Below are 24,603 nucleotides of genomic sequence, written 5' to 3'. Positions count from 1 at the left end.
GAGAGGTTAATAACAAACCTTCAACCTCAAACGTGAATCTTTTTCAGGCCTTATCTATGCCCACCTTCGAATCACTGTTTTTGGAATCAGTTATACTAAGTCACTATTGGACAAAGGATTTTAAAGCACCTCGACCTAATTCACGAGAACTGAGAACGGTTTCACGGTTTCTTGTTCCAGTATATTACACCCGCTATATCAAGAACCTGCGATCTTTTTATGTCCCTCAGATATTCAATTCTTTACCTTCCGAATTCTTCGACTTCACATCCAAAAAGAAACTCAAAAAAGCGCTCCGCCATCTTTTATCTACCAACGAGGCCCTGTAATCCGTCACCATTTTATTTCACAATTCCTTTTCAGTTCTATAAAGAATTTTGAACACCAGATTTTATTATTTTTATTTTATTTGGTTTATGTTTGAGCAAATCAACACGACTTACAACACCCTGTCCTTCTGCTTCAAGAACCACAACACCAAGAACATAACATCTATCAAGACCTTCTTCAATGGTGACAATGACCGGCTTGCGTGTTTGTGCATATGTGTAGGTGCGTGTATACGTGTTTTCCCTTGAGTCTAAGTGTAATAAGTGTCACAAATGTTATTGGAACTGACTCAAACTTTTTCTTTAGTACGTGGCATAGTTATTTTTGAGGCCACTGCAGATAGGTTCAGTCATACAAGCCCCGGATGGCTTTGACGAACCTGACTTGTGACGTGGACATGCTAGTTTTATTAAATAAATTTATTATTATTATTATTAATATTATTATTAATATTATTATTATTCTTTCCTAAATCAACCAAAAACATGATAGCTAAAGCGAGAGCGTACAGTATTATAAGGCATGGTATAACAATCTGGGCATGGGTCTGTGATATGGTGTCGAAAAATAGATACAGTTTTGAAAGGAATTTTTTAAGAGCATTGTCCACGGTCCAGTGTCACAAACTGAAAAAAAATTGGTTTGCGTTATTTAATACTTTATTGGTTCACACTGTTATACTGAAATGTTTTTAGAATGATAGGTATGAAGAACCTCCACATACTGTCTAGATCACTTCGTCGGAACGAACGCTTAAAATGCCTTGTAACACCCCGAACAATGGGAAACAAGTTCGAAATTTTTATATTACTTCAACCTTCAATGACCATCCGGACAACATACATGGTGCGCACTCTCTAGAAAAACTCAGGCAGGTGCTCCAAGATCTTATTAAAACAACATAACTATGCTGAGTAAGTGCGAATATGTGTCCGTGTTTTTGTTTACGTTATCATTAATTGCATAAAAGTGTAGACATTCAAGCTATGCGCGTGTTTTTATTTTCATCATATTTTATTGCGTTACACTGTAATCATAGCATGACGAGCTAGTTAGTGTTCGTTTGTGCGGGCATTGTGATTAATACTTGCATGCTGATGTCCCACAAGCCCTTACTGCCTTTCACAGACCCTTGCCCCTGCCTGAAGAACTATCAGCACAAATAAATAAATAAATATATTATTATTACTATTATTATTATTATTATTATTACTACTGTCTGCTGTTTAATGTATAGTTTAAAGTGTTTTGTACCTTTATCTATAAGAACAAACATTATGCATGCCCTGGCGTACATTTTACTGAGGTATAGCATCACAGTCTCCTTCAATTGTCCTCTTCTATGGCACACACGAATTGACCGCATCTTGCGTGGCCTTCTAAAGAGCGTTGCTTACCGAACAGAATACTCATCGAGTGATAACTTGTTCGCCTCGCTTGAACTACCGTCGATCTACTCTTTATTTCTACAAACGGTCATCTGGAAAGACTTCTGGGGGAGCGAGTTTAAAATCATTTCGACACCACTCCGTAAGTTTCCAGCAGCTCAAGGTTCTCAGACCCCAACAGCGAGATCTCGCTATGGTGAAAGTATGCGCGAATATTCTGTGCCAAACGTTGTCAACAGTCTTCCATACTCCTTGCTTTCCCTTGCTTCTAACAAAACACTGAAGAAAAGTCAAAGATCTTTGTTTTCTGACGTGTTGGGAGAGCCATCATGATAGCAATGGGAAGCTATATTCTGCTTCTTTTTATTTTCACTTCTACACACAAGCTTGTTGCTTGGTTCCACACTTTTCCAAAATTTCAGACCTATTTTTTTTTCTTTGCCATTGCACCGATATTGTTTCTCTTTTTTTTTTTAGCTAACGCAGGCTTTTTTGTTATGCTTTTTCCCGAAATGTTACTGTTCACTGAAGGCTTCTTCGAACCTTGGGACCTGTGTCGCGGAAAAACGCAAACAAATGTGTGCGTGCTTTTCTTGATATATTTCTTTTCTGGTACGGTTACGATTGCTAACTCTTCTCAGCCACATCTTCGAGCAGCACTTTCCTGTTCGCTGTGGTGCTCTGCTTATGCCAACGTGCGCGCCTGTGTGCATTTTGTATTTACTTTATTTTTATAGTGTAACTTTTCCACCTTCCATACTCTGCCTCCAACGGAACTGTAACCTTTCCGTACTCGGTTTTTTTTTTAATTTTGTTTATTGAGCTGCATTTCTTAGTCATCTTTCCTTTTTTCTTTGGGTAATCTCTGGTCCTGGTCTAACACGCCCTAACTGGCGTCGACCAGTCCATCTACTGTGCCAGATCTGCATTCCTTAATAAATATTATTATTATTATTTTGATCATTATTATTAACCTTGCTTCACGAGCGTATGGCAAAACAAAATATGTCACCAAAGATCTAAGAGTAAAAGTGGCGGTTTCAGTTGTGTGATCCAACAGGCTGCTCTAATCGGGGCTGGTCTGGCTAACATGGGCTGTTCTTGGTTTGTCTAAGTGATGTTAAACAAAAGACGCACAATCCCGACACTTGAAAACAAATAAAAAACATATTAGCGAGGCTTGAGGATACCGCTTTCATATTTATACATGTGGGGCAGCCAATGGCTCTACCGAATAGATTAGATTCACTGCATCATTCCTTCTTACATAGCACAATTAATTGACACAAAAGGAAGTTGAGAGACGTAATAATAAATCACTTCTGAAGCTAATCGACCAAATGCCCAGCGTAAAAAAGACTCTTGCGAATTCAACAGCACGCAAACTCAATCCCTGCGCAGTTTAATGACAGCTGACTGCATGTTCTACTACAGCAATAGGAATTTACACCCCCACGTTTGTATAAAGTAACCGTTGCTTGTTATTTGGGAATTTTACAAAAACATGTAGTTCACTAAATTAAGTTTAGTGTACGCTGTATTTCAAAATACATTCAGCTGAAACATTTGAAAAATAGGTAGAAATGGCAATGTCTAGTACACAGTTACTAATGATAACCAGACAAAGCAGGAACAAAAGTGCCGGAACGACGTAACAGCAATCGTCCAGAACTTTGTCATGTGCAAGTCCCTACTTCTTAGCACGGCTAAATACCTAGACTAAACGAGTTCGCCGACATGAACAGTTAGAATTCAATAACATACAAGTTTTTATTGGTATATGTATTTTTAAACATATCCAGGTGTGCTTTTATTTTCTACTTAGTTTTCTTTTTAACCAGTTTGTGTGCAAACATCATTTTTATTCGGGGCGATTTTACCATAGCTGTTCAAGCTCAAGTATCAAGTTCTTTTTTCTAATAATTAGTCGCACTTATTTCACAGTTGTTCTCAGTTTTACACAAAATCATAGAGTTTATTTATGTCGAGTTCATAGGATAGGATTTCCGTAACGCGTGTGGAAAGTCGTCCACGTCAACACTTTAACAACTTTTATACATAAGGAACCAATGCGGATTACAGTTTATTATGAGGTGCGATGTGCTTTTAATTTATTACAATTTATTTGCAGGCTATTCCTATTTCAACGATATCTGCTCTTTAGGCGTTGGGCTTGCCCGTGACTCAGGTGTTATGTTTGACGGAGCGTTATCTGTGGCACAACAAATAGCACATATGTAAGTGTCTTCGCTTTAAAACAAAATATATGTTTGCATATCACCTTACAATACCGTATTTTCTGGTGTATTTTCTTCCAAAATTTTCGGCAGTGCGTTTTGTACACAGGTCCCTCTTGTATACTAATTTTTACTTAGAAACTTGCGAAAAGTGTGTGTGTGTGTGTGGGGGGGGGGGGGGTTCCGTCTTATACACCGTAAAATACGTTACTTAATTGTTAATAGGGAATGTCTTCCTACATGATTGCTTTTGCTGTTTGCTCTCCAGCTGTCTCAGCCTTGTGTTTCGCTCAATTTGAGCGGAATGATAATTACGTAAAAAATAAAAAAAACGCTGCCAAGAGAATTGGCCATAAACAGGCAGTTTTTTCACGAGCTTATAATAAGGAATTTGCAGAAAAAAATACGAGTAAGGCGGTGAATGACTTCAAGAAAATGGAGGTAGATTTTGTTTTCTGCTTTATTTTGTAAAAGCGTTTGATCACGTATCGCATCCGAGGCTATTGTGAAATCTTAGTCTCATTTTAAAGGACAATAAGATTATAAATTTGTTGAACGTAGTCATTGACCGAATCTACCAAGGTTCTAATTTTGTCGAATTGGGGAATTCATTAACTGTAAGAGGAAAACTCGGCAAGAATTTGACAGGCCTCCGTACACGCGGCAGCAAAAACAGAGCGACGGAAGAAATAGCCAATAATTCGGCTGATTATTCGGCATCGCGAAACGATGGTACGCGAAGTGTAATTGCCAATAAAATACAAACTTGAAATTCATGGTAATAGCATGGTTTGTTAGGGGATGCGGCGGCTGAAGAGCGTAACAGGTAGGAGTGCGCGGAGCAATGGTTCCCTCTGCACAAATCGAGAACCCTGGGCTCGATCCCCGCATCTGCTCGTTTAGGTCTGGATTACCAGCGTACCGGCATGCGTTCCTATACCCCTACTGCGCGATGCACACTAAAGGCTTTAGGCTGGCACTGGTAGTTCTCTGGCGAAGTTTCTCGCTTACAGCGGAGACAGGCGCCTCCTAGCCACACTAACTTCCCGGCGTTCAAATTTGCATATCGCAAATTGCTTCCTACAGCACGCTTTTAACTTCTGGGACTATGCGGAGAGCAACTCTTCTGCTTCTTGCGCAGGAGTTGTGGTGACGTCAAAGGCACGCCGAACTCTGATTGGCTCTCACTGAAGGATAGTGGGTAGTACTCAAAGCAAGCTGCCTCGACGTCTACTCACTATCCTTCATTCAGAACCTATCGGAGCTTGGCTTTCTGACATCACCACAACCCCCGACAAAAAAGCTGACGAACTTGCGCTCCGAATAGTGTTCGGAAATGTTTTATGTAAGGAGCGGAAGATCAACGAGGAAACTGCAGCCGCGCGCTCTGCAAGTCACAATTGGGAAATCCTTTTTAAAGTGAGATTATAGTTTGATCCACTCACTGATATAGATGAGACAGCGAAAAATAAAGGTCTTGAAACATTGTTGCTACGCACAGTGGTTACTTTTGTGCCCAAGTCGGATGAACTGGCTCTCTTGTGTGCGCTGAAAAAGGGCATTTTTTCATAATTATCTTGTATGCCACATTGCTAGGCTGTCCCTGTGTCAATAGTACCGCCTTCGTAGCTGAGTCGGCGTAGCTCAGACGAACAAATTAGTTTAGGCGTGTTCGTTTTGGTGGTCCATCTTAGTGCCATCTCTCTATACGCTTTATTTTTCTTTGTCATCAAAGCAATCCATTTTTGGGCACGTTGATTGAAAGGCATTTGTGTGGTTCCTTGCTATATTTTGTTGTTTCGAGTTGTGATGGTCAATCTGGGCTACTAATGGCTCACTCAAAGGAATTGGCCTTAGCATATAATTTTTAGACGTGCTTTTTCTTAAATATCTGTCCAACGTTTCACGAAAGTGTCTAACAAAAGATTTAATTGAATTGTACAAAAAATTCACTCGCAGGACACGACGTCCTTTGCCTTGTAAAAAAACAGTGTTGATATCAGCGGCTATGAAAACTTCCGTTTTCAATTAACATAGCGGGGCTCTCCGGGCAAAGAGATTGCTTTAGGAGAAGAGTATCTTTGTACACTGGACTGTAGACGGCCTTTTGTATACGCATTGTCAGAAGGTAATAGAGGTGTTCTCCTCATTAGAATCGCTTAAAGCGAAAGAATCTTCGAGAAGAGTGTTTTAATGAGGTTTCACAAACTAAACGCCAACAAATGCCTATTAGCGACTTCATTTCCTTCTCCATGTTGATGCAATGTTAAGAATTGGTGGGCGACCACACTATTTTATTCCCAATGCCACCTCCTGGTTATCTTAGATAATAGTCCTCTCGCAACTTTTATTGCGTTGCTATCACACAGCAGACGTTTACGTGCTGAGGAGTTAGAGATATGCACACAACTTCGAAAGCTGGTGTCTGCTGCATAAAGAAATTTATATCGGACGACTCTTATCTATTATATCGGACATCACTCTTCTGAAAAAAATTTTCAGCCAATTCTGTAATATGAAAATATAATTTGGGACGCTTTTATAAAATAAAACACTGCAAAGTTTGTGAGGTTTAAACATAAAGTTGTAAAATTAATACGTAACACACATGGGAAAACACGGGTTTTGGGTCTAGTCCAGAAAGGTGAACTTCCGTCATTGCGGAAAGAAATCGACTATGCAGATGAATTTTCAACATCAAAATATTCACGGCCAATATAAATGGTGGAGAGGTCACACCGGCTTTCTCGTGAAACAGGTGAATATAAATCTCTAGACGTGTTTATTGCGCAACAGGTTTAAAGGGTTAATGAATCGTCTATAAAACTCATGAACTCGGAGCAGCAATCTTGAGTGCTGAAACGAGTTTCAAAGCTGAGTGCTAATCCCGATATTGTATTAACAACCGAAAAAGAGGTTATAAAGCTGCATAAAAGATACCGAAGCCAAACCTCCCAATGTCATAATATTTCTCAAAGATGGGGCTTCGCATGGCGGCAGAGTTGCGATCTAGTACGAAGTGGGATTTCATGTACCCTGCTACATGAGCTCCAAGAAATTAAATGTTTATGATGTATTATTGTGTACGAGAACACGTCTCGCTACGTTGCAGCTGCCTACAGGCCTCTAAATGCTACTCGTGAGTTATTTAAAGCAAAATTATTACTACATGCATAAGAACTTTATGAGCAGTAAAATTAGAATGACTGTCATTTTCAATCTACATCTCTCTTATTGGTCTTTCAAGCAACCGCCAAGACTTCCTGTGGTGTAGATGATCTTACTAAACTATGCCTTTCTTACAACCGAGCTGAAAATGTTACCAATAATATACGCATTCCGAACTCAACACAATGATTGTTCGGTAATGTTTTCGGGTTGTGATCACTCTATAAAACAGAAATAGAGTGTTGACATGTTAAATCGAATATGCGATAATGAAATTGTCAATTACACTTTCAAAAGAAGTTTCGTAGTTTCGTTTACACCGTAGGTTTGTACAAGTCTTAATTTTAGCAGAGCAGACGACATAGGCGTACTCGATTCTTTTAACGTACAATTTGACACCTTCCATGAACTCGCCATGAACGCTCCCGCCACTATTGGCGCTCTTTGAAATGAATTTAAAGAAACGAACATTATGCTTGTATAGAAACGTTTATCCCGACTAAAGATATTCAGAAACATGCCTGAGATAATCCAAAAAATCATTCACAAAAAACCAGAAATAAATAGATTGCGCATAGTAAAAATAAAATAAAAACTCATGGGAATAAAAATTACGTGGCAGAGCTGAATACTGAACTAGGTTTTAATAACAAATCAGCTAAACATATTTTTTTTGTTTTTGTTTTTATATAACCCTTCAATCGTTCATTAAATCGTCACCTTCCGAATTCTGGAATCGTGTTGATCAAAAGCCAAGTGGAACATAAAATTACTTTCTATGAATAAAGAATATATCGCAATAACGTAAATAGATTCTTACCTTTTGTATTTCAAGCTGACAATGGTACCACACCCTCCTTCGCCTCTTGCTCAGCCTCATTCATAGGTGATGGGGTCAATGAACACTGTGTCTGGACATTTTTACTTGAACTAAATAAAAAAGGACCGGCTCCGGCAATCAGCGCAACGAATTTATACGAATAAATGCAGAATATGTTGCAAAATACATTGTTATTATTTTCAGTTGTTCACTCAGTGAAGGGGAAATTCCCAAAAAACGGAAAATCGCTTAAGCCATTCCCATATATAAATTGAACGCACTGACTACTCTTGTTGCAAAATGCTTAAGTGAATTATCTTAAAGCACATTTAAACCTTCATAGAGCAAAAGAATGTATTAACCTCACTTTATCACAGCTTCAAACGTTAATTATCGACTGTGACGCAATTAACTGAAAGCATTCGTGATTGTCAATCACGAATGATTTCTGTAATTGTTAATAGGTGTCTGGTGGATGATATTTTGTACATTTATTTAAAAAATTGACAAGGTATTCCACAAAAAAGTGATAACTAAAGCAGAAACAAATTTTCTAGGAGGTAGAACATATAAGTGGACAACAAAGTAATTTGCAAATCGATATCAGTGCGTTACAAGTAAAGCTCATCCATCATCGGAAGGGAAAGTTTCATTTTACGTTCCAAAGGGAACGGTATTGGCACCTCCTTTGTTATTGATCGTTATAAACGACACAGTTTAAAAACACTGGTGGAAAAAATCTGCCACTTTGCTGACGATGATATACTTTGTTCAGAAATTAAGAGTCAAAAATATTAAATCATCCTCAATAATGCACTACATTTCATCGCGAATCAGAGTGACGATTGGCAGACGGTATGACATTAATATAAATCTGTATTTATGATAAGAACTTCCAAAAACAGTTATTTTTTTACCATGTACACGATATCCCCCTTAATAAAATCAAAGATTATAAATACCTTGGCATAGATGTAAGTCATAAACACCACTGGGACCTGCACATTGACTCTGTGACTCATAACGTATTTCTAACGAAACTATTAGCCTATACATAGGGTTCGTTGTTTTCGGATACGTCCGAAAAACAACAAAAAAAAAGAATCATTCGCCGGTAAAATATTTGCTAATTCACATTCAACCGAAAAACACCGAATCTCAAGACCACAACAGCAAAATAAAGATAAAAAATTAAAAAAAAGTTTATTTTACATATGTATTTCTAGAGAGCACAAAGTCGGTGGTCGTGGGGAGAGGTTTCATATAAAGTTTTGGACTATTGACAGAAGTCTCTGTCCCATTTTTCTCGTCAAGTTTGTTCAGAACAGCGGATCAATGATCTGATTATAATTCAATTAAGAGCAAAGGTGCCAGCGAGCTGGACATGAATCACAAAAATAATACCTGGAGAAGGGGAACAAGAGGGACAAAGTACACGCACAGCTAGGTGACTGGTGGTCGACCAAAAAAATCTGCTTGGTCCAGGAATCGAACCCGGGACCTCTACATTTTCAATGGAGCGCTTTACCAACTGAGTTAACCAGGGGTTAGACATCAGTAGAGCGAACTTGTTTTGTCAGCTGCCACCGTCATTCATGTTCAGCTCGCTTGCACCTTCGCTTTTAATTGCATTAAAATCATAACTTTAAATTGCAAGCTTCACCCTTGTTGGTGTTAGACTGGTGCAAGCTGATAAAACCCGTTTGCTCTACTGACGTGTAACCCCTGGTTAGCTCAGTTGGTAGATCTTTTTGAACTGTGCCTTTGGTTAAAAAATAAATGCGGACAATAAAAGCAAAACTGAAATTTAAAAAAAAAACGCGTCTGCATAACGAAGGCGCTTTTGCTGCCAACGGATTTCGTCTACATGTCGTCTGTTTTCTTTCGCTGGTCGGCTGCACCTTCAGAAGCTGCTCCCGACGCCATCTAACAATATGAACGCCAAACACACCTCGCTACCGGTCTTGGTCGTCTGCGTCGCCGCCCGCCGTTCACCCTGGCTAGTTTCTTGGGCCTATTTTTTTTAGTAAAAGAGAACTACCCTTTGTAATTTTACACCAAAAAACCGACCTGTGAAATACACCTTTGACGAAAATTTTAGATTGCTACGTGCAGGCGTCGATTTTTACGGTTCATTTTAGATCAAGCTCGGCAACTTGGACCACCCTATATATGTGTATATATATATATATATATATATATATATATATATATATATATATATATATATATATATATATTGTAAATAAGAAACGACAAAGAGGTGAGGCGCCGACAGGAGCATTGTGCCCTTATTCCTTCGCTATACGTTCGGTTTAAGCAGCCGCAGCAAACGATTATTTCTTGCTCTTCCTCTCCCTCGCACAAGTATTATTTCATCTATTTATATCTCCTGTTTCGCGCTTGCCTTGTCACTATCCATTTTTTCATCGAATATTTTGAAAGTGTCGTGTTTTATGTTTTTTTGTTGTTTTTTTCAGGTTGGGCTCTCCGTGGGATATAAGTGATACCTGTCCAGAAAGCGGTAGAACCTTAATGGCCCCGACGTCTTTGAGCAGCCCGCGAGATTTATCAGAATGCACCAAAGAGGTTTTGCGTCAGCAATACAACGATAATACGTGAGTACTCCCTTCTATAAAGTTGTCAATACATTATCTAAACACAGTAGACGACTGGGAACGTAGAGCCTAGAGTGCTTACATGGATTCGTATCACATGTCAACATCGAGACATTACCCGTGCGTATTAACGTTAATTATTATTAGGTCAAGGATGCTGAAAGATTTCGTTTTATTAGAATTCCATATGAAAGTTTTCTATGAAATTTTTGGGAGCATATCTGTTTGTTTTTAGCGCGTCTAATATTGCCCAATGTTATCGCAAAACACACATACAGTACATTACAGCACAAATAAAAGAACATTTTTTATGAATTTCTTTGAAATTAATACAATATAAAGCCCACATAAGCCAATAATGGCTTGTGCTTGGGACGTGAGAGAAGCCTCTGATTTTTATTTTGCACAGATAACTAAAAACATCAGGGCACGCCAGTATAAGTATAAATTACTGCAATTCCACCTCCTCTCACAACTAATATTTATTCTTCTATCTTGAATAATATGAATGTAAAACAAGTGCAATAATAGTGATTTAGTATTTACATACTGTGAAGGACACTAGAATTCACGACTTAATGGTAATTCTAATAAATCAAGAGAAAAGAGAACGTTTTATATTATGCGTTTTCGGGGCTGCTACATCATCCATTCTTATTTCATTTTACGGGTCCTTTTTTTCCTGTTCAATTATTCATGTTTTTGCCGGTTTGTTTATTCTGGGGATTTTATTTTATGTAATTTCTTAAAACGTTTAGGTACGTAATGTTTTTTTGAGGCCTCCCAATATTTTGTCCTTATAACTTGTTCAACAATTTTCATATCCAGTTTTAATGTCTTTTTTTTAATTTCCTGACTATGTTTGTTGTTGACAAAATGTTTTATAATAATATTATGCTTCATTAGATCACTGAAGGATTCCTAGTTATTAAGCATACACTTTGAGAGATCAATTTCTTATTTTCGCTAACCAATACTCCTCACTATCTTTTTAGAGCGCAGTTCTTAAGCACCCGTTTCCGGCATGACCGGCGTCGTTGGCGTCGCCGTCGGCGTCAAGTAAACGCGCGTTCCGTTGTGGGATGGTTCCCAGAATAACGTCACGTGTGGCGTCAGGAGGATTAAATGTTTCCTCTTAACTTAGCGGGAACGATTTTCTTCGAAATTTCGTGGAAAATACTTCCCGCAAAATGTAGCGGGGAACTTGTACCCTCTTGGCGTCACAAGATGATGTTGCACGATGATGCCACACGATGACGTCACATGTGACATTACAATGGTACAATTTTCACGCTAAATTTGGCAAGAAATTTTTGCCCTCGTGACGCCACTCGTCATCGTGACGTGTGACGTTCCGATGACGAGTATTTTTTGTTGTTGTATTAGAGCCCAGCTTTAAAGCGCTCCTGGTTGAACGGCGTCGGCGTCTGAGTTGGGACGTATCCCATAAGGACGTCACACGTGACGTCAGGTGTAACGTCACGAGGGTAATCTTTTTCCGCTAAATTTATCGGGAAGATGTTTATAAGTTTGCCTCTAAACTTAGCGTGAATATTTCCCCGCTATAACTAGATGAGACATTTTCGCTTAATTTAGCGTGAAATTTAGCGAACATTTCCCACTAAGTGGGAGGGGAGCAGGAAAGGAGGAGCGGAGGGTACGAAGGGGGAGCAAGGGCGTGCCCTTCCCTACGTACCCTCCGCTTCTCTTCTTGAACAGCTGCGTGCTAATTTCGGCATTACAGAGAATTGTAAACGTCTGTACATTTCTTGCTGAATTTTTTTATATAGTCATCTTCAAAATGTGTAGGGAACGTTACCAGAAAAAGATTTCGCTCAAACATAATATTTAAAGAGAAATCAAAATTTAGCGCGCCAGGTAGGCATATTCGATTTTTCACATTCCCCTTTAGGTTATGTTTGGGGACACCTACTACGCAAACTACAAATGTGTGAAACATCACATACTTTCCACTTTTAATGCATCATGCCAACTATTCATTTAAGTTTACACAGCATTTTAAAGGCTATATGTTTTGCTACAAAAATGAGCAAACTCTGCTCTTTTGACGTTTCGTCGCTATATGTCTTAGCTGTTATTTTAAAAAAGTTAAATAAATACAACATTTAAACTTAAGTTACATATTCTTATTAAAACATTATTTTCAATGATATATAAAAGATCGCTTTATGTCAAATATTGAATTTTTTTATGTCGCTCCAAAGTTGTCCTAAAATACAAGTTATGAAACTCAAAAAAGGAAATAAAAAACATATTTCATCATTCTGTTTCCTTCAAATTTACAGCCTTCCAAAGTCACCTTCCACGCCGTCATTTCCGCCCAAAGCCATAGTAGCGATTATCCTTTTTTCTGTGTATATTCATTTCATTCAATTTATTTAATTTATTTAATCTTAAAGGCCCAGTGAGCACATTAGATAAGGGTTAGCTTATTGACATGAAACAACAAAAAAACGCACTAATAACGATAATACAAAGAAAGAAAAAATAAGTGCAGTAAAAGTTATACAGAATATAAAACAACAAAATAATACTCACATAAGATGGGTTTGAAAAGCATTTAGGAACGCAGTAGAGTCGTTAATGGTAGCTACAGATGATGGCAAGTGGTTCATTTGTAAATGGCGAGAGGAAGAAAGTATTCAATAAGAGCATTGGTCTTACCAAAAACTCATTTGATAGTCCATGGTAATAAAACCCGAGACTCAGGGACACAGAAGGGGACGAACACAACAGAACGTCTCAAAACGTCTCAACGGGTTTTATTACCATGAATCATCACCAGCTCGCTTCTTTTTTAAGTATTATTTCATTTGATAGCACAGGCGTTACTGAGGCGATGCGATATTTTTTTTGCGGGGAGACAGCAGTGAGTCCTTGATGTCTGAGTTATTACTAGATATAGTTTTGGGCTGTATTCGGCTACCAGGCTGAGGTGCAAGTATTCTACTAATTGAAACAATTCGCGCGCTGCTTTTTTTTTTTATTAATTTAACCAATAATCCTATAAAATTATGGTTCTAGGAGCTTTAGCTGAACATTTTCCACAAAGGCGGGACGGAACCGATTGTAATTGCTACTGAAACATTTTTGTTTACGAAAAGTAGTATAAAAGTAAGTACAGCTGTGAAAAGTATATGCGAATATCTATACCTAAATTTGCGATGAAGTGGGAATGTTGGAGCCGCTTCTTACACTGCTATTCATAACGGTTGTACCACCGGCTGACTAAGGTAAACCTGCGACTTCACTGGCGGATTTTCAATAAGAAATCCGGAAACATTAAAATATATTTAAGTATTGATCCCAATAGAAGAAATTAAAAAAGAAGGAGCAGAAATGCCGAGCGCTCTAGCTGTGTACGTTGGCAGAAGGAGTCCGTCTTTTGTTCCTATTCAAACCAGACTAACGAATTTCGCGAATTTCTAACGAGTGCTAGAAAATCGGTCAACTACGAATGTGGCTACAAATAGGAAATGCACGAACTGGAGGATCTTTCTTGATTCCCTTTGGAGAAACGACATTCAGATCTTCCGCACTGTAAAAATGTATCTGTTTTTGTTTCTTTTCTTTGTATTTACTAATATAGTCCCCACAGAATGCACTACAGGCGCTGCAAGTCGTTGCCATGGCTGAAGACGTTCTGCCATGACGCCACTGCCTGCGACTAACGGCCACTTCGTTTTTTTTTTTTTTTTTTTTATGAGCGCAGTGCGCGTGTTTCTTGACTCACGATCACTGGGCTCAGTGACTTCGCGAAAGGATGTCAGGAGTAAGAAAGAAGGAAATATAATGAGTTATCAGCTCTTTGAAGCAACGTACAGAGTAAGTCTAAGCATGCGGCAATCAGTTCCTCCGAAAAGCAAAGTCCACCAGGAGAAAACAGGCAATAATTGCGTGTGCACTGCGGTCCACGCTGCGTCCGGTTCCCTAAAGCTTCTCTTCGGGCTCAAAAGGGGTCCACCGCCACCTTGTGAGATTCGCTGCCTTTCTCATTTAGCGCTGATTTGGTCGTTTCCGCTACTATTGCGCTCGTCGCCTTAGGACTCGCTGTATTTCCCTTTTGACCCCGGTGTTGGCTCGTGGGGACGATATCCCAGGGTGTCCCGAAAAAATATTTACAAGGTATTTTTTTCACCGCAAAAATTAACTACTATTCGACGAACGCTCATTCTCCGAGAGCGCTAGATGTCCGCCTCAGATGCCGAAGTTCCAGCCAGAACCGATATCTTATTCAGAAAATATAAGGGATTATCTTAAAATTTCAATGGGAAAACGGGGCCCATTTTTGCCCGTTTTCGTTTTCTGGCGCCAAAGAGCTCCATGTATTTTGAGGGTTTCGTCGGCCACCATTTTCCTACTGAAATTTTCAGAAAAACCCTTGTAATGTTTGGATTACATATCGGTTCGGGCTGAAACTTTGGCATCTAGTTCGCGCATCTAACACAATCTTCGGGAGGAGAATGAACGCTTAGCGATGCGCAGTTTAATTTGCGGTGAAAAAGCCCTGTAAATGTTCTTTGGGGGACACCCTGTATATTGATAAATGTGTTGCTTACCGCCGGTGCCGCCAGTGAGTCAAAGCTATAGCACGTCCCTCGACAAACTGCGTGCACATTGAGACAGGGTTACAACGAATGCCCTTCGAACCTCGTGACTCTGAAATTGGTTTCATTGGTGGTCATGTCGATAGGCTTGGCGGCTTTGCTTTGCTTTCCGATCTGACACGTCGAACGATGCAAGGCGAGCAAACAACTCCCGCATCGGTAGACCGCCATTCTATAAATATCCCGACAACTTGATTACCGACTGTCTTGCCCTGATAAATTCAGGCCTAGTTTTGTCCTCCGTTTCAAGAGGAGCTCGCTGCCACGTACCTAAACTAGGGCAATCAGAGAGCCGGAGTTGGACTTACTCCACACGGACTCTCGAATTCTCCTCCCCTAAACCTGCGGCTTTGAGACGGCGTCAGTCAGTTCGTGCATTCATCATTGGGCACATTTGACTCGCCTTCGTCGGGATCATTGCAATACATGTGAGTGCTTCAAAGAACTCGTCAGTCTGGTTTTAAGAGGGGCGAAAAAACGGACTTTTCAAGACACCCTTATGCTAACGCGGGCATGCGCTCGATATGTTTACTCTTTTTTTTTTTTTGTTCTTGCATTTTAATTTTCTTTTTACTTTATTAGAATAAATTATAAATATTTTTTTTCTTCTTAACGGACGTCTTAGTGAAAGTCTGCCCGTGAAAGAGTCAAAGGCTTATTTTTGCCAGCCGGACCTACGACCGTCATGAATAGCAGTTTAACAAGATCTGTGCCTCTAAAATCCCCACTTCATCACGGATATGGATATAAATATTTGCATATAAGTTGCACCGCTGTTCTTACTTTTCTGGGACTTTCTGTAAAAAAGATGGAGTTGTAGCGATTAAAAGTGGAAAAACTTCGGCTAGAGCTCCTAGAACATGTAAATTTAAAGGCCAAAACCAGGTTATTGGTTAAACAAATGCAAAGAACGAGACACGCGGCTATTGTTTAATTAGTAGAATACATCACTGTGACCCAATCCCGGAATGCAGCACAATCTTATTAGTCATAAGAGACAAGGAAGAAATAATCCCGTCTTTGGCATTAGGCAAAAACACACACATATGGAAGGTACAATTCGCAGTGCTTTAAGTTTGAAGGAAACAAAATGATGCAACATTTTTTTTATGAATAAACAGAATAGTATGGTGGACATCTATCACTATAAATTAAAAAAAATCGATTATAGATTTTTGTTTTTCAAACACCCCTTGAATTTTCTTAGCTTTATACCTTAAAACAAGTTTCGAGCAGCATAAAAGGTTAAATTTTTTAGATAAATTACTTATTTATATTTTATTTGAAAGAATGTTTTCAGGAGAATTGATGGCATAATTGCTAATGTTGTGGCTCTTCAATTTTGTTTAGATAACGGTTCAGAAATCTAGGGGCAAAGCGACAAAGGGGTCATATTTGCGCATTTTTAGCGCAAAGTATATACTCGCCACAATACTCTACACATCTAAATCAATAGTTTCCTTGATTTATTGTAAGTGAGAACTGTTTGAGATTCATCATAGTTGTAGTTTGCGTAGTATGTATCACCAAACTTGACATAAACAAAAACTTCAAAAGTCAAATATGCCTCTCTGGCGCTCACAATTTTTTTTTCTCTTTATTTTTTTTCTTGCATTCTTTTTCGGAAGCTTTTTATTACTTTTCCTACACATGTTGTGTGGGAAAGTAATAAAAGAAGTTAGTAAAAAAATATGGATGATTAGCGCTGTCATTGTGTATAGGCAAAACTTGACTATAATATACGCCTATTTTATTGTGGAACCTCCAACTTGTAGATAATTGAAAGGTAGCGTAATGTGTTGCTTAAAATGCAGTGTGTGGCATTACGCAAATGTTCTAAGTGTATTTGTTCCAACTATTTAGAATAAAAGACGTCTGTTGGAAAAAGACCCTGAAGCCCGATGCTTCGTCCAATTGGAGCCTTCCAGTGACATACTTCCAAACAGAGGACTACTGTTCTACTCGAGATTCACACAGAGGTTTCAAATGTCCTGTGAGTACAAGCCTGCCCTGGCAGGCGTATATATGTTACAGAAAGACTTAAATATTTGAACCAATAAATTTCTAAATATTGGACATTGCAGGAGGGCAATAGATATCACGTTGCGAACGCTACAGAATGTTTCATGGGTTGTTGCGTAAACAATACCAAGGAAGCGAGTGGTTTCAAATATTCTGTGCCGGATGGCACTCCATGTGGAGAAAACAAGGTATGTACGCCGGCACCTGAAAGGTTTACCTTGAATTCAGAACACGTTAGTCGATTACAAACGTAGATTAGAATGGAAAGTTGGGCTAGTTGGTATGAATCCATATTGCAAAACAGCCATTAACCTAGAGGAAAGTGAGATAGTTTTTGTTTTGGACATGGATTAACCAGAGAATTGAAGATCGACATTGAAGATCGAAGAAAGAAGAAAGGAGAAAGTAGACGCGATTACTTATACCTGTGCCGGTGTGCTTTAATGTGCTGGTGTGTTTTAATTTGGTTAGATTTATAATGTTGCGCGCTTAATGGCGAATGACTGGAAGAGGAAAAAGAAGACGCCGTTATCGTGTAAATTTCTCTGGATGTCTTCTGAATAGATAGTTGATAGTCAGCACCTCGTCCTGTGTGTTTTCTCCTCCTTGTCCGTGTGTTATTCGCGCTGTTTTACAATGCAGATAGGAAATTATTTACAAACGTATCAAAGCACGTCAAACCTTCTGAATACGAACAACCAAAGTTATAAAAGCGATCAGGGATCACTCTAAAAAGTGAAAGCCGTTTACAACTTCCTGTAACGCCGAATTGGAGCGCAGCTCTTGAGGAGGAGGAGTGGAGGGTATATTCCTCCTCCTCCCTCGTGATCATGCCTGCTAGTCCTTCTCCCCTCCTGCTCCCCCTCCCTCTCTTCCGAGTACTTGTGTAGCTTGTTTCTTGAAAATAAGTCACATGACTTCAGCGGGGGGTCACGTGACCCCCCCGGACCATACTAGACGATGAGGGGAGGAGGAGGAGGGGGAGGAGGAGGAGGGCAGAGGTCCGGGGGGTCACGTGACCTCGAGGGGACGGGATCACATGACCTTGGGCGGGCCGTCACGTGACTTCGGCGGGGGGAGGGGAGTCACCCCCCGGGGTCACGTGACCTTGGCGGGGGAGGGGGGGAGGAGGAGGAGCGGAGGGGGAGAAGGAGGGGGAGGGGCGACGCCGACGCCGACGCCGCACAGGCTGGAAACGGGTCATGTGACCCCCTCCCCCCGAGGTCACGTGACCTGCCCGGACCATACTACACAATGAGGGGAGGAGGAGGAGAAGGAGGGGGAGGAGGAGGGGGGAGGAGGAGGAGGGGAGGAGGGGGAGGAGGAGGAGAGGGAGGGGCGCGGTTACGCCGACGCCGACGGCGACGGCGACGCCGACGGCGACGCCGACGCCGCTCAGGCCGGAAACGGGCCCCTAAGAGCTGCGCTCTAAAAGAAGGTGTAACCATTACATCCCTTGTCACATACAATACACCCCAAAACTTCAGTTCGACCAGCACCGCATTGACGTCGAACAAACGGCCCCACCTTTTACAAGAGGCTTGATGATGGTGCGATCTATCATATTAAACAGCCAAAATACTAATCAAAGAGAACAGAAAAAAATGAGATTTTTGCAGTAGGGCCCGGAAAAACCCCTTAATTTTTTCGCGTGCAGTGACACGTACATTACTTATTTTGATAAATTGTGCAACTCCGCTATCAAGCCGATCGTGAAAGTTGGTACCGCCGGTTCAACGTTAGTGCGCTGCACGTCGAACTAAAGGTTTGGGGTGTATTACATGTGACAAGTGGTGTAAGAATATATCCTTTTTTTATGTGTGCATATATTAACTATGCTTCTTTGAATTGAAAGAAATCTATTTTTCACATGATAGCTTCCACGAAACTTTTGAGGACTTTAGAACACGATATTACAATTGACATCCCTTGCACATGACCTCCAGCAGGGTTTTCTTCTCTATAACTTAGGAAGAAATACAAACAAGACCTGCGAGAGTTAAGTTTCGCCTAATTAATCACGAGACCATACTAAATCAGTATATGGTTCACGCAAAAATCACTTACATCGATTCCTCCTGGTTCCTTTAGAAAGGTTAAATGGTCAACAGGTTTAAGCAGCATTTTCGCAACGTTTCAAGATCACATCAAATGTCTGAGTCTAAACTATTACTGCTGATTGTAGTTACTACAAGCCTCAGTTTGTTTGGGGCACCATTAAAAGCTTCGGAACTATCACATAGTTCGGTTTTAGTGCTGACAAAAGAGGGGCGCGTTGGGTCTGTACAATGCTTACTGTGTACAATCACTCGTGCATTAGAAATATCAGTTAAAAACCACGCTCTCGCGCGCTTCACTTTGCCAGGTTTAAAGGCAACTAGTGAAATAAAGTATGATTACTTTTCCAAGAGTGTAATTATGACTGATTCATTATACGCACGTGTTCAAACTCTTTAACACTGCGAATATTGTTATACTTTTCAATTGGTGTGATGTAGATTTTTAAATAGTTTACAAGAACACAAATCATTGCGACTGTTCAGAAAGATGATTCAGCAATCATCTCAATAGACCGTACTTGCAAGTTTGTAATCTCAATAAATGTTTTTTTGTGGTTTTTAGACGTAAAACGCAAAGTGTGAAAGACACCATTGAAGTAATGCTTCTATTACTACAAAAGCCATTCCCGCCATCTTGTTCAGTGTGGGATAGCAGAGTTTAAGAATTTGGCGTTTACCGATGCTGCAGATTAACATGCGTGATTCCACTAATGTGGTTGCTACTTTCTCACTTTCATTGACTGTACCACAGATATGGAATTGAAAAAAAAAAAGTTCATACATGCCAGACAATAATTAGTCATATTTTAGGCGAGCTTGAAACTTAATTTAAGCTTGTAAGGCCCTCATATTGCATAGGAACCGGCGCTTTTATTGGTCCTATTTAATTCTTCCTAAACTATCTGTTGTCCTTGAATTTAAGCGGTACGCCGTTTGTCAATACCTACAAGAAATAATTATCTACCGCCTATATATAATTCGTATATTCGATTTGTTGGATAGATTACTATGCGATAGGATGTGCGCCAGGAATGTAGTCAAAATAAATAAAAATAGGCACGGCTGCAGCCAATAGCCAGCTCAGAACTGATTGCCACAAAATGAGGTTTCCATACAAAAAACTCATATAATCGAGTTTCATAGTTTCTTCAGGAATGGTTGCCAATTGACTGAAACCTGCCTTGAATATGAAAATTATAAGTTCCTGGTCTGTCAATGTCACATTTGAGGTGAGATAGTTAGACAGCGTGAAGCTAATCTACAAAAAGATTATGGCTGCATTATTACACGCTGTAGATGACAATAGCCGGTAAGACGTAAAAACGCCTGCCTAGGGTGTCTGACGTGCACTACACAAAGGTTGCTACACGAACTCACGCTGATGCTCCTCCATGCTCAAGCGGGTAAAGGGGGAAGGGGGGGGGGGGAGAGAGGGAGAGAGAGAATTCTGCAGCACGAGCTATCGCTTCACTTGCTCCAAGCTGCAGTTGGGTAAAACTCTCCATTTTTTTTTCTGCACAAGGTAGATGAGCTGTTATACTGGTGCAAATATAAAGTGTGTAAATATACAAACTCACATCGGTGTTACTCTCCAGCATTAAATCATAGAAGCCCGGAAAATGCTAATCCTGACAAAGCACATGAATTTCTAGTCAGATTTATTGGCCCACTCTTCAAGTCTGCATTCGTAGTGTTGCAGAAAGACAAGTGATTGCGCAGGCGAGCTGATGAGCAAATATACTGAAAACACCGGGAGACAAGGGATGACAAAAAAAAAGAAGGTCAAACACAACACCGTTTTTATTTAAAAATTTTGTTCCTTTTGTCCACTTCTGTGTGTCCCGGCGTCTCCGGAGTTTTTCAGTGTGATTTCTATTATGAAGCTCAATTCATGCTTCAAAAATGTTTTATATGAAATGATGCCTTTTATACCGAAGGTTCTGCATTGCTTTTACCGTCATATCCACAATAAAAACTGACGTCAAGAAACAAAATACGAAGGAAATCGAAGCTTGTATACATAATTTTAAATGAGAACCTTACGCAAGCCTCAGATTCAGAGTGGTAGTCCACGTTTCGTTAATTGTTTTTAAAATTTACTAGTTTTCAACCTGATGCGCAGGGAGCTTCTTTCTTAAAAACGGAATACATTCGATTTCAAAGCCAAAACTGATTAATTACGTCGGAGTGCCGTAACTGCAGCTTTGCGATAATTACTTCAGTGCTACATGCGTCTCTTCGCTTAAGCTAAATCCTAATGAGTTAAGCACACTTTACCATTGCCATCAGTTTCACTAGTCTTCTTTCCTACATGCGGCTATGTTCCCACCCGTAGTGGCTTTCAGAATTTTTTTTTCTATTTACACAATTTAGAAGCTTTATAAAAGTGTTCTAGTCTATTTTTTCCGCGCCTCCGGCAAGCCGAATTGAGCTGAGTATCACACAACAATTATTTGTTTTTGTTTTTTATTGCGTCGTCAGTGCGTCGTCCTCATGATTTACAGTTCGCAGTTTCAAAAATAAATTTAGAACGAATACGTTAGTATATGCTCAAAATGTTTTTACAGGTTTTATGTTTAGTGAATACCGAAAGCATACTCTTAGCACTGATAATTTGAACACGAAAAGCTGTGTTGTGTTTTTTTTTTTTAAGTTAGAAGGAAAGTACGCTAAATACAGCCAATGCACGGATCTTGGCTGCAGTGCTACTACGCGAGTAATTAAGGGCCTGGTTTATGGTGCAACTGGTTGAAGTAACCAACGGTAGAAAGAGGTCCTCTTAAACATGACAACTGCGGCAACACACCATCAACGACTGTACGGCGGACCAGAAGGGAAAGTCTCAGTCGCGTGGGCAAGATTGGTCCACGATTCAGCCTGCAGGGAACAGTATCATCAGCAAATCGACAGCAGTGTCACCCTGCCCTCGTACGCAGCAGGCGAGAGTATGCGGTCGAAAGTGAAAGGACCAGTGCAGCTCACAGTAGCCGATATTAGTTGTGGCGCTGCTGTAGACTCGAAGATGGCGCTCCGCTAAGTTGAATCCCAGGACCATTCTCGCTCGTTGGGTAATACGAAACACTCTCACACATGCGCCATTCAGCTTAGAATTTCGACAGGCTACAAATCCGTAACTGAAATTAACGCGTGAATTAAATATTAGTAGCTCGATTTCAAAATATGTTGTGGCTGTTATATTTTAGAGAACCAAATGTCGCTTCGCGCTACGTATTTATATACAAATTGAAATTGCCAATGCCCGATATTGGCGTCAAGAGTCTTCGGTGGCGCTCTCTTATGACCCATACCCGTGGCACGTCTCAACTACGATTTTTATTTGCAAACGCGAAGTTCCGTGGTGTGAGTAAAAAACTTGAAGTAAACTTAGGTTCATCGGGTTCTAACACGAACACCGTAATGTCACGAGTTCCTCGTGCACGCTGCCAGTAAAAAAACTAAGACACATGAAAGAAGATCGCTGAATGAAAAGACGTCAGTAATGTGGAAAAGTGCTTATAATCACATCCAGTAATTCCTGAAGAACACAGGAGGACAGCCATAATCACACCGTCAAAATTGCCCACGTAACGAACTCGCCAACATTAATAAAACGATTTGCAACATTAGAAAGCTCAGGAGCTTCTTCGTCAGATGAATAAAGGCATGATGACTACATCAACGATAGCCGCTTCGCACGGTAAAATATTATATCGCCATGTCCCTTTCGTATACAGCCTTGTGGTTTAAATAGAGTAACTATAATTACCAACTTTTTTTTCAGATCTGTATTTATGCGGAATGTTCAGAATTTTCCAAGGAAAACAGCGACTAGCAACATTCAACATAAAACGTTTGATGAAGAAACGCTTATTATTCCCAATTAAAAATATTTCTTCGGGAAAAACAAAAAACATCTATATAAAGTGCTCCTGTAACCTCTCTGGAAATAAATAAAGGCCGCCCAAGAGGAGCAAGGATCACATACCGTGCTCATTTAAAAACAAAAGCAAAAAAACAACATGTATATGCTACGCCAAATGTGCATATTATATTGCGCACAAAATCATGCCCGCTTCACATTTTTGTAAGATCTAATGCTAAAAACACGATATTCACCGCCACGAGCAACCCCGCTACTCTAGCATAAAAGTCATAAATCAAAAATGACGAAATTATGAGGATAAAAACAAATAAACTTTTGATGAGGCGAATTCCGGCCTGCATAAATTAACGAACAATGGGCGTTTAGTATGCAGAGCAGACGGGCTCTCTCGACAATTGCAAGAGTCTTTGCGCAGCCACTTCAGGGCTGATAAGTTTTGGAGGTTTGCACACTCTCTCTCTAGAACGTGGTTCGCGGTGGAGTAGGATTGAGTGGGCTGTGCCAACACCTCCTAGACAGCTTTTAAGCTCGCGCGTTACGTCACACGACGTCACGTCCGGGGTCCCGCACGGGCGCTGATTGGATGCGAGTGCCGCGTCTGCGTTCGCGTGTGACTATGATAGGAAACGAACCCCACGCGAACGCTAACGCGGCACTCGCACCTGATCGGCGCCCGCGCGAGACCCCCGGACGTGACGTCATGTGACGTGGTGCGCAGGCTTTGCTGTCTAGGAGGTGTTAGCTGTGCTCGCTTGTAACCGCTTGCGACGGAAGGTCTGTCAGATAGACCTGGAAACTATTTCGGTTTTCGTCTTTAATTTCTAGTTTGTTTTAAACAATCATACATTTACACGAAGCATAAAATAATTCTGACAATGTTAAAGCTGTGATAATATAATTAATAGAAAGGTGCAAGCGAGCCGGACAAGATTGGGAAAAATAATCCCTGCCGAAGGGGAACAAGGGGGACAAAGGACGAACGCAAATCTCCAAATTCACCAAAGTGACTGGTGCGCGACCAATTTGTGTTTGTCCTTTGTCCCCCTTGTTTTCCTTCTCAAGGGAGTTCTTTCGCCATTCTTGTCCAGCTCGCTTGCACCTTTGCATTAATGGCATTATCATCAGTGCCTTAAATGCAGGTCGTTCATCCTTGTTTGTGTTAGAATGCTGGTGGCTGATAAAACCCGCTTGCTTCACTGACATCTAAGTCCCCGCTACCTTAGTTTGTTGAGCGTTTCGCTGGAAATAAAGAGGTCTCTGGTTCGATACCAAGACCGAGCTGAGTTTTTCGGTCGCTCACCTGTCACCTACCTATGTTTATAAATTTGCCTTTCTCCTTTGTCCACCCTGTGCCCCTTCTCCAGGGATTACTTTCACGAACGTTAAAGCGACTATTTCTACAAATGGTGCTCAGGTTTGATCTCGCGAACACTGCGATGCTTTATAAAC

General features: G+C 40.3%; 1 protein-coding gene across 1 annotated transcript in view; it reads left to right on the top strand.

The window, feature by feature from the left end:
* The window catches only part of LOC115317357 (A disintegrin and metalloproteinase with thrombospondin motifs 5-like), a 66,327-nt gene extending 43,224 nt beyond the window's left edge, over positions 1-23,103 (top strand). The window contains exons 6-10 of the mRNA XM_040222743.2: positions 3,850-3,955; positions 10,424-10,561; positions 17,053-17,182; positions 17,274-17,399; positions 23,053-23,103. Of these exons, the coding sequence (XP_040078677.2) occupies positions 3,850-3,955; positions 10,424-10,561; positions 17,053-17,182; positions 17,274-17,399; positions 23,053-23,103 (551 nt within the window). The remainder of the gene's footprint in view (positions 1-3,849; positions 3,956-10,423; positions 10,562-17,052; positions 17,183-17,273; positions 17,400-23,052) is intronic.
* Positions 23,104-24,603: the final 1,500 nt, after the last annotated feature.

Source organism: Ixodes scapularis, unplaced genomic scaffold (assembly GCF_016920785.2).
Source record: "Ixodes scapularis isolate PalLabHiFi unplaced genomic scaffold, ASM1692078v2 PGA_scaffold2__306_contigs__length_199485367, whole genome shotgun sequence".
Classification (NCBI taxonomy): Eukaryota; Metazoa; Arthropoda; class Arachnida; order Ixodida; family Ixodidae; genus Ixodes; species Ixodes scapularis.
Note: the sequence above shows the minus strand (reverse complement) of the source record. Positions and strands in the feature narration are given on the sequence as shown.